The 15,085-nt window shown below is 48.3% G+C and overlaps 1 protein-coding gene across 2 annotated transcripts in view; it reads left to right on the forward strand.

Moving 5' to 3' along the window:
• Nucleotides 1-15,085, forward strand: part of CUL5 (cullin 5) — a 76,091-nt gene that overhangs the window by 23,748 nt on the left and 37,258 nt on the right. For both annotated transcript variants that reach the window (XM_083169973.1, XM_083169974.1), the window contains exons 5-8: nt 8,878-9,019; nt 11,784-11,929; nt 12,015-12,095; nt 13,811-13,904. In XM_083169973.1, the coding sequence (XP_083026099.1) occupies nt 8,878-9,019; nt 11,784-11,929; nt 12,015-12,095; nt 13,811-13,904 (463 nt within the window). The remainder of the gene's footprint in view (nt 1-8,877; nt 9,020-11,783; nt 11,930-12,014; nt 12,096-13,810; nt 13,905-15,085) is intronic.

A 15,085-nucleotide genomic window follows, 5' to 3' on the forward strand; every position in this document is an offset into this window, starting at 1 on the left:
TTAACTGTAGGTTTCATTTGTCTGTGATATAAAAAAATATCAGTTTCTTATGTACTAATGTTTAATAGTTTTTTTTTTCCCCTCATTTAACTTACATTTTTGACTGATCAGTGTCACTTTTACCTAAACCTCGATTCCTGTGGCAATAGGAGTAGTGTGCTTCAGAGGAACCAGGCTTACAAACCCAGGGAAGTCAGGTCCTAGACGGCAGCTTAGGAGCAATGGCCGCTGTCATGGTCCACATGGTCTGGCCCCAGAGGGTGACTGAAAGGAGGATCCTCTCATATTATTAAATACACAGGACCTTCACTTTTGGCAGCGAAGTTGCCTCTTCTACCAGAATCGGTGAACATGATTTCTCTGACATGCAGCAGGGACCACTGGAATCACATCGGGTATTAGAGCTGGGAATGCTGGGAGCTAGGCACTTCTTAATATTAATTAGGGGATACTGGCTCCTCCCCTCTAAGACCCACAATCCCCCAGTGAGAAAATTGTGCCAGGGAGTTAGGTCACAGTTTTTCTGCTCCTGCACTTTTTTCAAGCTTTTTGCTAGATATATTTTTTTACAAGTACTTTTTACTTGGTAGTAGTTGTGAATCCCTTCCCCACCTATTGAAAGGTGTGGGTCCGGGTATTCAGCGCCCCTGGAGATCCAGGTCGTCAGTCAGGACCTCGCTAAAGGTGCCTGCCTGCACGAGTTCCGTGCTCCTGCCGCCCCTCCAGCAAAGGGGACGCCAGTCACGACGTGGAAGCCTCCGGCGGTGAGTAGGCGCTGAGCGCTCTTTCCACACGCCGTCCCCTGCTCCCCGTCTGCCACTGTACGCGGTTCCCTGCAGCGCTGTGAGGCGCCGCCATCTTGACAGACGGCGCGTCCTCGTGTACAGGTCTCACGCGGCAGATCTAAGTGCCGGTGCCGTTACACGGAGGAGCGCTACCAAGCGGGTGGCTCTGGGCGCTGTCAGGTCTGCACACGCTGGCTAGGTAAAAGGGAGAGGGGACACGCTTGAGGCGGGCATGGCGCGGCCATTACGCAGATACACAGTAGGGCTGACTCTTTCCTGTTCACAGGTGACTGCAGCTTAGAAGGCTCTGAAAGAGGTTTATCACTGACACAGCGTGTTGCGCTGTATTGGTCTTGGTGTAACAGGGCTCATTCTCCTCCAGGTCTCACGGAACCCTGAGGTTTTTGGCTTGTGAGAGGTGTATCTGTACTCAGTGTGTGTGTGTGTGTGTGTAAGATTCTGTATCGCACGCTGTATTGGACCGGGCGAGCAGGGATCATGACGGGCAAGTCCAAAGCCTCTCAGAAGGTTTTCGCTTGTACTGTTTGCACAGCAAAGTTTTCTCAATACACAGCTGAGGGTAATGCCACTGTTTGTCAGTCATGTTCAGGTGCTGAATCTGCATCACTGGCGGGGTCTCAGGCGCCCCAGTGGGCCTCAACCTTAGTGGGAACTATGTCAAAACTCACTTCTGAGTTGGCGCTGGCTCGCAGAGCTGAGCCTTTATGGGCTACAGCCCTAGCAAGGTCTGTGGAGGGGTTAGCTAGCTCCATGAACAGACCAGAGAGGCCTTCCACATCCAGCAATAAGCGACCTTATCAGGCTATTATTGTGGAGGATGATTTAGAGGAGGAACAGGATCCATTTCACGAAATGGAGGATGGTGAATGGGAAGAGGTTCAGGATGTCATTCCTGAGGGAGAACCTACTCCTTTAGGGATAGAGGCTCTTATTATGGCGGTAAAGGAGGTTCTTCGTTTACCGGAGGATCCCAGACCAGAGCCGCAGGAATTTGATCTGTTTGGTGGGGTTCAGAAAGCATCAGTAGTCTTTCCCTGCCCAAATCAGGATCAGCTTGTGGCAGCATGGAGGAACCCGGACAAACGGTTCCAGATTCCCAGACGTTTTATTTCTCTGTATCCCTTTGAGCCAGCCGCCCTAAGCAAGTGGGAGACTCCGCCTCCGGTGGACACCTCAGTTTCCCGGCTGTCCAAGAAGACGACACTGCCAGTCCCGGGGGCTTCGGCCTTGAAGGATCCCTCTGATAGAAAGATGGAGGCCACTCTCAAGGCCATTTATGTAGCAGCAGGGACTCAGCTCAGACCGGCAATAGTTTCGGCCTGGGTAAATAGGGCAAATGTCAAATGGGCGGAGTTAATCATCGAGGGATTGGAGGCAGGTATGCCTATGGATGAGATACGCTGCTTAGCAGAACACATTAGGGAGTCTGCTATGTTTTTAGGAGAGGCGGCTAAGGATGTATCCTTGATCTCTTCTAGAATCTCAGCAAGCGCCATTTCTGCGCGGCGAGCCCTCTGGCTTCGCTCTTGGCAGGCGGACGCGGAATCTAAGAGGGCTGTGGAGGGTCTTCCCTTTTCTGGGGACATCCTCTTCGGCCCTGAATTAGATAAATGGATCTCACAAGCGACGGGGGGGAAGTCGGCTTTCCTACCGTCTGCAGCTCCTCCCCCTCCTAGACGACAGTTCGCAGGCCCGTCTTTTCAGTCCTTTCGGACTCAGCGCCCCTTCCGGGGCAGAGGAAGAGGCTTCCAGTCATCCAGAGGTTCCAGAGCCAGAGCCCGTCCTCAGGCTGCTCCAAGAGTCCAGGAACCTAAGCCCCAGCAGAAGCCGGTGGCATGACGGTTTACCAGCTTCCGTCAGCAGTTTACCGGTAGGTGCCCGTCTGTTGGCCTTCGGAACCCAATGGTTCTCCCTTTCGGAGGATCCTTGGGTTCGCAGGGTAGTTTCAGAGGGGTACCGTATTCAGTTCGAGGCCACTCCTCCGGTACGGCTCTTCACAACGGCTCTACCAACATCTCAGGAAAAGAGAACGAGCCTGCTAGAGGCCATTCGGATCTTGCTGGAGGCTCAGGTCATCATGCCAGTCCCAGCAGCTCAGAGGAACACAGGGTACTACTCAACCCTCTTTGTAGTTCCCAAGCCGGATGGGTCAGTCAGGCCCATTCTCAACCTAAAGCCTTTGAATCTGTTAGTCTCATATCAACCATTCAAGATGGAATCAATCCACTCAGTGATTGCTTCATTGGAACCAGGGGAGTACATGATATCCTTGGATATCAAGGATGCTTACCTACACATCCCGATTTGGATCTCTCACCAGGCCTTTCTCCGTTTTGCCATAGGTCGGGATCATTTTCAGTTCAGGGCTCTGCCCTTCGGATTATCGTCAGCTCCCAGAGTATTCACAAAGACTCTATCAGTAGCCATTGCATACCTCAGATGTCAGGGGGTGACAATCATCCCCTATTTGGACGATCTCCTAATCAAGGCTCCAACGAGGGAGCTACTGGAGAGTCATGCAAGGTTAACTACTCAGACGCTCACCAGCCTAGGGTGGATAATGAATTTCAAGAAATCCTCTCTAGTCCCATCCAGGAGGATCTTGTTCCTAGGTCTTTGGCTAGTCACAGAGGCTCTGAGGGTCTTCCTGCCGGAAGACAAGGTCCAGGCGATTTTGCTCCTAGTCCAGAGGATCTTACTTCCACAGAAGATCAGCCTCCATCTGTGCACGCAACTTCTGGGGAAGATGGTGGCAGCCTTCCCAGCTCTGACGTGGGGACGTTTCCACTCAAGACCTTTTCAGTGGGATCTTCTCAGAAAGGGTGCGGGCTCGCACCTGAATCCTCACAGAAGGATCCACTTGTCGGCCGAGGCGAGACATTCACTACTGTGGTGGCGACACAGAAAGAACTTGATAGAGGGTCGTCGGTTTGCAGTCCAGGACTGGATTGTCTTGACGACGGACGCAAGCCTCCGCGGCTGGGGTGCCGTAGTGCTTCACCTCTGTCTCCAGGGCAGGTGGGACCTGCAGGAGAGTCGCTTGTCCATCAATGTGTTGGAGATCAGAGCCATATACAATGCTCTGCTGGAGGCTCAGGAGTTTCTTCAGGGTCAACACATAAAGATAAGGTCGGACAATGCCACGGCAGTCGCCTATGTGAACAGGCAGGGCGGCACGAGAAGCAGCATGGCCATGAAGGAAGTAAGGAAGATTCTTCAGTGGGCGGAACGGTCAGGAGTAATTCTGCTGGCGGTATTCCTTCCAGGCCGGGAAAATCTAGAGGCCGATTTCCTCAGCAGGGAGGACCTACACCCAGGCGAGTGGTCTCTCAACCCCGAGGTGTTTTGGGAGCTCACCGACAGGTGGGGAGTTCCCGAGGTGGACCTGATGGCGTCTCAGAAGAACCACCAGCTACCAGCATACGTGGCACGTACAAGAGACCCTCAGGCCATAGCGGCAGACGCTCTATCAGCTCCGTGGGAGTCCAGTTTCGTCTACCTGTTCCCTCCACTTCCACTTCTGGGCCAGGTACTGAAGAGGCTCAAGAGGGAACCAGTGCAGGCTATTCTCATAGCGCCCTGGTGGCCTCGCAGAACGTGGTTCTCAGACATCCAGAGGTTACTGGCAGACGAGCCAGTTCGATTGCCCCTCAGACCGGATCTGCTCCTTCAAGGACCCTTCTTTCATCAGAATCTGCCACAGCTACATTTGACGGCGTGGCTGTTGAGACCGAGGTCTTGCGGGAGAGGGGAATTCCAAGAGCGGTAATCCCAACGATGTTAAGGGCCCGAAAGCCGGCCTCAGCAACGCATTATCACAGAATATGGCGCTCATATGCGGGCTGGTGCGAGTCCAAGGGCTGGCCATTCCGAGTCTTCAAATTGTCCCGCCTTCTATTGTTCTTACAGAGAGGGTTGGACGGGGGTCTGAGACTGGGTTCTCTTAAGGTCCAGGTCTCAGCCTTGTCTGTCCTTTTTCAGAAGAGATTAGCCCTCATGCCTGAGGTACAGACATTTTTTCAGGGGGTTCTTCGAGTCCAGCCTCCCTTCGTACCTCCCACAGCTCCTTGGGATCTGGATTTGGTACTAGCCTTCTTGAGGTCTGAGACCTTTGAGCCACTGAACAGAGTGGAACTGAAGTTCTTGTGCTGGAAAACAGTAGTTTTGCTAGCCCTTGCCTCAGCTCGCCGGGTTTCGGAGCTGAGTGCTCTGTCCTGTAAGCCTCCTTATTTAATTTTCCACGAAGACAGAGCAGAACTGCGTACTCAGGCCGGGTTCCTTCCGAAGGTGGTATCTTCATACCACATTAACCAGCCTATTGTGGTTCCGGCCTTCCAGGGAGATTCTCCGGAACAATCCTCTTTGGATGTGGTCAGGGCTCTTCGGAATTACGTCAAAAGAACCAGGTCTATACGCAAATCAGATTCCTTATTTGTACTCTATTACGCTTTCCGCAGGGGGTGGCCTGCGTCAAAACAGACAATTGCACGATGGATCAAGTGGACGATCCGTAGTGCTTATCTTCATGCGGGACAGGTGCCTCCTGTCTCCTTGACGGCGCACTCTACCAGATCAGTGAGTACGTCGTGGGCCGCTGAGAGAGGGGCTTCTATCTCTCAGCTTTGCAGAGCGGCCACTTGGTCGTCTCAGAACACGTTTGTAAGATTTTACCAGTTCGATACCTTTGCAGCTTCGGCTTCAACTTTTGGTCGTCTGGTTCTACAGAATCCTCAGCACTCTCCCTCCCGGGGCTTGGTCTTTGGAACCTCCCCGATGTGATTCCAGTGGTCCCTGCTGCATGTCAGAGAAAAGAGGATTTTGGTACTTACCGGTAAATCCATTTCTCTGAGATCAGCAGGGACCACTGGACACCCGCCCGGCTGTTGGATTCTGCCTGTTGTGGTTGCTGTTGCGGCCCGGTCCGGTACCCGCGTGTTGTATGTATGGTTATGTTGTTTATGGTTTTCTGTAACCCTTTCCTCTGGTGGGCCAATTTCCTCACTGGGGGATTGTGGGTCTTAGAGGGGAGGAGCCAGTATCCCCTAATTAATATTAAGAAGTGCCTAGCTCCCAGCATTCCCAGCTCTAATACCCGATGTGATTCCAGTGGTCCCTGCTGATCTCAGAGAAATGGATTTACCAGTAAGTACCAAAATCCTCTTTTCAGAGCAAGTACACTACCAGTGTCCACCAAAAAGCCAGGACCTCATTCTGGTTAACGATGACTGTTCCCTGAAATAACCCATTGGGAGACACTCCTAGTACAGCAACTTGGGTACATTATCCCTCCTCTGGGCTTGGGACCAGTCCATAGACTTCTTCAGCCCTGAGCATTATATAAGGATGTGTCCAGGTTCCTCACATTCAAAACATATTAACTTACCCAGGCTCGGATTCACCTCATTATCCACCGAAGTTTTCGTTGGATGGACCCAGGCAGTTCCCGGATAACCATGGTTTTTGTCTTAGCATAGGTTTTGGCACAAAGTCAAGGGGCTTTAACATTTGCTGCAACACACCAAGGGGCAGATGTATTAAGCCTTAACAAGAGATAAATACAAGGGTGATAAAGAGAGATAAACGTCCAGCCAATTAGCTCCTTACTGACTTTTTTGAAACACAGCCTGTAACATGGCAGTTAGCAGGTGATTGGCTGGATGTTTATCTCTTGTTAAGGCTTAATACATCTGCCCCCAAATCTTTCCAATAGTGTAGCAAGTTTCTCGGGAGTTCGGGGATTTGCCTGCATCGGGTGCCGGGCGGGGTCCCGACAGTCGGGATCCCAACTGTTAAAACATTGACAGACGGGTTCCCGACGGCCACCAGCTATTCTCCCTCGAGGGGGTCCACGACCCCCAAGAGGGAGAATAGAATAGTTGGCGAGCGTAGCGAGGCACCGTGCCCGCAGCATGGCGAGTGCAGCAAGCCGGCAAGGGGCTTTGTTACCCTTGCCATGCTGTCTTAGTCCGGCCAGTCGGGATCCCGACGGGCTAATGCCGGTCGGTATCCCGACTGTCGGAACCCTATACCACACCCGCCTACATCACCCATTTCTGCAGTGGTCATTCGCCAACAGCTCTATCATCCAGTGGGGCAAACTTTTCTCATTTTAACCACTTCCTCTGAGTTCTGACCAGGGTTTTTTTGGGGGGGAGTGGACTCGGTTAGGTCTGGAATTGCCGACACAGGCCAGTATCTCAGTCTAATACACCGATTTATTTTTTTTTCCTCCCAAACTTCCAGAGGCCATTTTGTTCTCTTTGCTGTTCTTTCAAAGTTGGCGAGGTTCAGATGCATTTAACCTCAAAATGCCATACAGCTCAAGATGCCTGGTGGGAGAGTCGTATGCATCTCCATACCTCCCAACTTTCTGGTCTGGCGTCCCGGGACACTGCAGATGCGCGGCGAAGGCGCGCCAAAATTTTCGGGGGTGTGGCCTAATTTCGGGGGCATGGTCTATACTCCCAGCTCTCCCGCGAGGCCACGCCCCCATTTTGCTGCTATGAGGGCATGACACAGAGGCTCTGTGAGCCTCTAGCCATGCCCCCAGCCCCCTGGCTGCGCACAGCGTTTATTCCTCGCTGCTTAGCAGCCGACAGGGGGAACTCCCAACAGACCCCCCTCACCACGGGACACTGCCGCCCGCGGGTGGGACAGCGGGACAGGCCCTAATAATCGAGACTGTCCCGCTAAAATAGGGACTGTTGGGAGGTATGCATCTCTGCTAACAGCGGGCAGCTTTTTTTTTTTTTGTGGAAAATGCTTCTTTGTTGCAGCACAAGGAGACTTCTCTTATAGGACACTTGTATATTGGGGGTTATTCTGGTTCACTCGCTAAGGCACAATCACTCTCTAATGGACACAAGCATGTGCACTGCAGGTGGGGCTGATGTAATATGTGCAGAGAGAATTAGATTTGGTTGGGGGTTTGTACTTAAAACTGGTATCTATATTGCAGTGTAAAAATAAAGCAGTCAGTATTTACCCTGCACAGAAACAATAAAACACCCAAATCTAACTCTCTCTGCACATGTTACATCTGCCCCACCTACATTGAATATGGTTTTGTCCATTAGAGAGTGATTGTGCCTTTGCGAGTGAACCAGAATAACCCCCATTGTGTGTGTGACTGAGTCTGCATTTGGAGCTGAACAGAACTTGTATTGAATAAATGCTGCACTTTGTGCATTGTAGCACTATGTGTACCAATTCAGAGACTCCCTTACGCACCGACATACCAAATGAATCAGCACAGTTATCCCATTTGTCCAAGTCACATTGTGTTGCGTCTAAGATGCATACAGTATTTGTCAAAAAAACCTCCCCGATACTAGAAGACTCTCATGCAACTTGGCATGCTAAGTGCGGCTTCTTGGCATGACTGCAGCAAAGGGCTTGTAAATTTGAGAACAAGTCGGTAAAATAAAAAACTATATCCACGTTGATCCATTTCTGTGTTGACCTTTTTCATTCATTTACATGTAAAGTAATACGCGTCCCCGCTCGGTGGCTCTCTGCGTTCGCCAGACTATATAAAATCAACTCCACGCCGACGTGGATAGTGGGGGTATGAAAAGGTCGTAGGACGCGTACCGCCGCCCCTCGCGGGCTCGCTGCGCTCACCACGCTTCAGGTGCACGTTCATAGTGGGGGTGCATTTTACATTGTAAGCCCGCATTAGGGTGCTTATACAATTTAAAATCACATAGGGGGCTTATACAATTTTTAATCGCATCGCAGTGCATTGGGTGTATGCCATGCGATGCAATGCGATTATATGTTGTGCAAGGAAATATCGGGGGCGCCGTGCTAGTACACAAGTACCGATTTGTCAGCTAAACATCCTTGGTTCCTCTGTAGCACACTACTCTTCTTGCCACATTATATTTACTGCTGCTGTGTACAACTAGACCTTACATCTTTGGGATGGGCGTTGCAAGGGTGGGATAGGATTGTGCTACTCATGCTGCTATTGGTTGCCGTCTCTCCCTTATTACGTCTTTGTCCAATTGCTTAATTGCTTTCATTTTATGTTTGCTTTACTTTGATGCCTTTTTTGTCTATTGTGCAGTTAATGTTGGATACGTGGAATGAGTCTATATTCTCAAATATAAAAAATCGACTTCAGGACAGTGCAATGAAACTGGTCCACGCCGAGAGGTTAGGGGAAGCTTTCGACTCTCAGCTTGTAATTGGTGTTAGAGAATCCTATGGTAAGTTTTGCACTAGGTAATGTTCAGTGGCTACACTGATGGGCTGGAAGCATTTTATATGTTGTACTCATTATGTTTTTAATTATTCAGATAAAAATATACTAACCGCAAGAGAATAGAATTATTATTATTATTATTATTATTATTATTATAATTTTATTTCTAAGGTGCCACACAAAAGAACCGTACAGGGAAACATAACTTAGCATTACATTGAATAAATAACAAAAATAGAGTACAGGTAAAGAGCGCCACAGTTCAATACACATTATAGCTTAAATATAAAGTAGTGAGGACTTGATCAACGTACTACTAGGGGCTGGTGGCCAATGATGGAGATGAGTATGCGGACAAAGATGGTCACTGAGTGTTTGAGTATGGGAGAGCTGTGAGTTAAATGTGAAGAGAAGAGGACTTTGACAACAGGAGGGAAGAGGTCCCTGCTCTGAGGAGCTTACAATCTAGTAGGAAGGGGAATTAACCCTAGAATGTGTGTCTGTGTGCGTGTGTACATGTGGTAGGGAATATAGATTGTAAGCTCCACTGGGGCAGGGACTGATATGAATGATTAACTATTCTCTGTTAAGTGCTGCGGAATATGTGTGCGCTATATAAGAAACTGGTAATAAATAAATATTAAGGGGGGAATTCTGAGAAATAGCAGGTTGTTGTTTTTTCCCACTTGCCTCTCGGTGGGTCAAAAAAAACCCCTGAAGTTGGCTTTTGGGAGGTCAGTAGTCTAATTGGAAAACCTCGGGTTTAAAGCCTGAGACTACCGCCCATGTTTTTCACCCATGGTTATTTAATGTGGCCAATTGAAAGTCCCCTGTTTTCTTCTGAAGATTCCCTTCACACACTTGTAGAGCTTCCCTATAGGGCACATAAGGAGAGGAGCGCTTGGCGCGTGTTTCTACTTCATCCCTATAAATAGGAGGATTCAGTCAGTGACAAGTATTTTTTCCCTGGATGAAAAATCTGCACTTTTTTTTTTTTTTTTATTTTTTAAGGGTGAATGGGGATTCGCCTTATGCAATTTGAGGGATGACCTTTCAACTAGGCGACCTTCCCTTTGTCGACCTAATGCTTGTATCGACCTTACAACCATGTCGACCAATGTCATGTGTCGGCCTAAGCCTTGTTTATCTTTAGTGGTCAGTCTCCCCTCACTGGCTCCCCATTACTTTCCGAGTTCTCTTTAAACTCCTCACCACCACCTACAAGGCTCTCTCCTCCTCCACCGCTCCTTACCTCTCTTCACTGATCTCTATCCACACTCCCTCCCGTCCTCTTCGCTCCATCGCTGACCGCCGACTGACCTCTCACCTAATCACCTCCTCCCACTCCCGTGTCCAAGACTTCTCTCGCGCTGCCCCCCTGCACTGGAACAACCTCCCGCCACCCATCAGGCTTTCTGATTCCCTTACCTCCTTCAAGCGCTCCCTCAAAACCCACTTTTTTCGACTAGCCTATCCCTCCTCCTAACCTCTTTTGATCCTCCTATCCTGCCTCCATTCCCCCTTATCCTATTGTTTTTCGTTCGTCCACCCACCTATTTTTAGTCTGTTAACTCTTACGAGTAGGGTCCTCCTGCCTCACGTACTCACCCTACCTCTTTACCTCACCAGTGCTCCTGTCCTGTTCTTCCCTTCCTCTACTTCATCTTCAGTCTCCTCGACAATTTTGACACCTACTTCAGAACTGATGCTGATTTTAGTTCTACCAGCTATACCCCTATTTATACTGTATTTTTCAACACACCCTGTACGTTACCTTGTAATTTTTTTTTGTTTGCTATGTACGGCGCTGCGGACACTTTGCGGCACCTTATAAATAAACGTACTACTACTAGTCTAATGTATGTCGACCTTCACAGCATTGACCCTATGACCCATACCCTTAAATTGTTTGTGCCCCCCCCCCCCCCCCCCCCCCCCCTGCTGGGCATCTAATCTAATGAACACTTTCATTCTGCCTGCATCAAATTATGATGTTATAATTGATTATATGAACATGGAGAGTTATAGACATTGGCCCTTATTCTGGTTCACTCTCAGAGGCAAATTCCTTCTCAAATGGACAAAACCATGGGCACTGCAGGTGGGGCAGATGTAACTTGTGCAGAGAGAGTTAGATTTGGGTGGGGTTTTACTTCAAAGTGAGATCTATATTGCAGTGTAAAAATAAAGCAGCCAGTATTTACTCTGCACAGAAACATTATAACCCACCCAAATCTAATTCTCTCTGCACATTTTACATATGCACATGGTTTTGCCCATTTGAGAAGGTATTTGCCTTTGCATGCGATCCAGAATAAGGGCCATTGTTCAGTGTTAACCTGATATCAAAGAATATCCCTGATATATAAGGGATATATCTCTCCCCGACGCCTCATTACAGTAACCTGAGCCTCCTCACACAGGATAGTGTCTACATGGACTGCTATCCAGGTGAGAATCAGACGTACATCATTGGACTGGTATATAAGATCATTAGTTCATCACAATGTGATAGAAATAGGTTCACATAAAGGGGTTGTCCGCTACTGGCAAATCACTTCAAAACAAAAGGTACGGTATAACAAGTAGAGAGGGGGGGTCCTCAAAACATAATTTCAGAGTTTTAATAGAGAAAATATTTAGTAAAACTTTAAATGGTGCTTTAAAGTTTGTTACCACAGTAATACCTGAACACGGATAGCATTAGTAACAGAAGTAACTGTGTTGTGTTTTTGCCCTCATGTCCTCACGCTGTGCTCGGTTTGCAGTTAACCTTTGTTCGAATCCCGAAGACAAACTCCAGATCTACCGGGATAATTTTGAAAAAGCTTATTTGGATTCAACAGAGAGGTTTTACCGCACCCAAGCGCCGTCCTACCTGCAGCAAAACGGCGTACAGAATTACATGAAATACGTAAGATGACCACTAGAGAGTGTATCCCATCTGTGTGTAATGCTGCAGCAACTGCAGTGTGTAACGGCTGTGTCCCCCTGAACAGGCAGATGCTAAACTAAGGGAAGAAGATAAGCGAGCCCAGCGGTACTTAGAGACAAGGCGTGAGTGCAACTCTGTGCAGGCGGTGGGTATGCACATATATTTCTAACTATTACTATATAGTAGTGTCTTCACACCCCTGTCCTGCAGTTCAGCCTGGGCTCATTACTTGGGGCTGACACTCCCTACTCCCACTGGTCCCTTACCCCAATCTGGGCACCCAGGGCAGATGTAAAACATGCAGAGAGAGTTAGATTTGGGTGAGGTGTGTTCAAACTGAAATCCAAATTGCAGTGTAAAAATAAAGCAGTCAGTATTTACCATGCACAGAAACAAAATGCACTCACAGAAATGTAACTCTCTCTGCACATGTTACGTCTGCCCCACCTGCAGCATGGTTCTGTCCATGTTTAAATTTGTACTGCGATCAGGTCTGACTTATGCCCCCAGTCCTCTTCTGTCCTGTCTCCGTTGCTGTGGTTACTGTAGGGGTAGTCGTCCAGGCATCCACTCAGGAGACCAGACAGACCTTACACAATTATTCCGTAGGTTATTTTTCTTAGCCCAATTTAATATAGATGGCGACTAATTTGGTTGCATCGTCTTGGTTCAATCACAGTAAAGGAAGCCAATATTTACATATTATGTTACTTGTTGGTCAGGACTTCATCATCCAAATTTCGTACAGAAGCAGCAGCTACAAGTGTCGCTAACTCTGCTTATAGTATCATATCACAGGTGCTGAAGAAGTGCAGCAGGGGGATGTTCTCAGGTGAAGAGCAATATTTGAAAAAAGTTTTTTTGTCATTTAGAATAGCGTCTTTATGTTAATAACATTTTTGAGTGATGTATCGCTTCTTCCTTAGTTATCGTTTGGTTGGCCATGCAACATGGTCATTAGCTACCGTGGGCACTCATCTATCAAGCTTATGCACTGAGCTATAGGGGGGTATTCAATCTCCCGCGGGGCCCTATTTAATGCGATCTTCCCCGACAGCATTGAACAGGGTTCTCGGCAGAAGGAACCGGACTTTAAAAGCAGTCGGGCCCATTCTGCCGAGAACAGCCGTGGATTGTCAAGCTCCCGGCCACAGCTCGCCGATCCACGGCTGTATCTCGCGGCCACTCCCCCTGTTCGGCAGGCGGGACATTGAATCGAGCCGGCTGAGAACGGGACAGGGTCACGGCTGTTGGGCCAGCCCAACAGTCGTGACCCGGGATTGGATATCCTGCATACATTCCAAATCAGCCTAAAATGACATACCAGGCCGATATTGGCCCTTTGTGTGCACTGCTTTATACTTTGGGGGTAGGTACTAATCCTTGGGGCCAGATGTATCAAGCATCAACAAGTGATTAAATAAAGAGTGGTAAACAACCAGCCAGCTCCTAACTGCCATATCGAATCGCAAACAAAATCGCACCGTGTGATCAAACTAAGAGAGATAAAGCCAATTTGCTCCTAACTGTCATGTTACCAGCTGTGTTTGACAATGAGTTACCAGATGATTGGCTGGTACTTTATCTCTGTCTACTTTCTAACTTTCCAAAACCAAGCACATCTATCCCTTGGCTACAGAACCTCTTGCTGACTTGGAATGTATCTTAGTATGCTGTGGATACATCTTGCTGTCTGTCCACACTGTAATCACTTATTTGTTTGCTAATTTATCACTCCCAGGTTTAATGTTCTGAGTTAATGTCTGATGTCATATGTTGCGCTACCCGAGGCGCTAGTACAATTCAGTGCAGAGAACATCCATCCATTCATTAGAGTGACTTGTATTTTCCACTTCACAGCTGATGGAGTGCTGCGTGAATGCCCTTGTGACCTCCTTCAAAGAGACTATTTTAGCTGAGTGCCAAGGAATGATCAAGCGCAATGAGACAGATAGTAAGTGGAGAAGTAGAACTTGCCTTGTTGCTAATAATAATAATAATGTATGATTCCAGTCAAAACTCCTTTTTTGTTATCCATTGCTTACTGTGGTTCAGAAGTGGACAGGTATAGAACAGCCTGTAATGTACAGAGTAGCACAGATTATATTGGAAGGAGCAGGGTCCCCAATAGCCCGCGGTAGAGATGTGACTGTCTGACACAGAGATCTTTCTGCGTGGGTGTGACAAGACCGACATCTATATGAAGCACCAACTGTGTCAGGATGTGGGTTGTGGATGTGGCCCTCAATTCTAGTTGTGATCGCTCTTCCTTTGTGTTATTGGACTGCTCTTCTGCATTCTAAAGGCCCATACACACTTGTAGACTTTCATTTCAAAAGACTTTGCCAAAATCTCTGATAGATTTATCTTTCACCAAAGTAGCGTGTACACACTGAACTATTTTCCCCAAAGAGCAAAAGACTTTGCTGAAAATCTTTCAGTATAAGGCTATTTACATAATGGGTGGGTTTGAATTCCAAGGGTGGGAACAGCGGCCATATTATTCTGTGCATTTCTGTTCTTGAGGCCTGATTCAGAACTGATCGCTGGGCTGCATATTTTCGGAGCCCAGCGATCAGGTAAACGCCACCTCGGTCAGGCAAAATCCCGCCCATGTGTATGGCAACGATTATTTGCAGCCTTGTACATAGGGAGAAATCCATTCGCCTGCGCCAGCAATGAATAAGTTACCACCATAACATAATGTATATTGGTGGGCAGTGGCGGCTGCAACGTTTACATTGCTGGCAATGTATACATTGTCGCCAAAAAAAATACATTGGTGGGCAGTGGCCTGTGCCAGCAATGTATATACAGATGGGGCCGCTGCATCGGAGCGGCTCTCATTGTGCCGTCCCACGTTGTCTGCCAGAATGGGGCGTGCAGGCAGGAGATGCTTGCGTGCCACATTCTCAGCAATGAGACACTCGTCCCATCGTCCACCATCTCCTGCCAGCTACAGCAATATGGCAAGCTGGCGGCAAGGGGGAGAGCGGCCCCATCTGTATTACAGCCATGTAAATATCGTTGGTGGGCAGTGGTGACAGAAATATATACATGACTGGCATGTGCCATCCATGTATATATTACTGACATATATATATATATATATATATATATATCTCATTGGTGGGC

Source organism: Crinia signifera, chromosome 2, assembly GCF_055691185.1.
Source record: "Crinia signifera chromosome 2, ASM5569118v1, whole genome shotgun sequence".
Taxonomy (NCBI): Eukaryota; Metazoa; Chordata; class Amphibia; order Anura; family Myobatrachidae; genus Crinia; species Crinia signifera.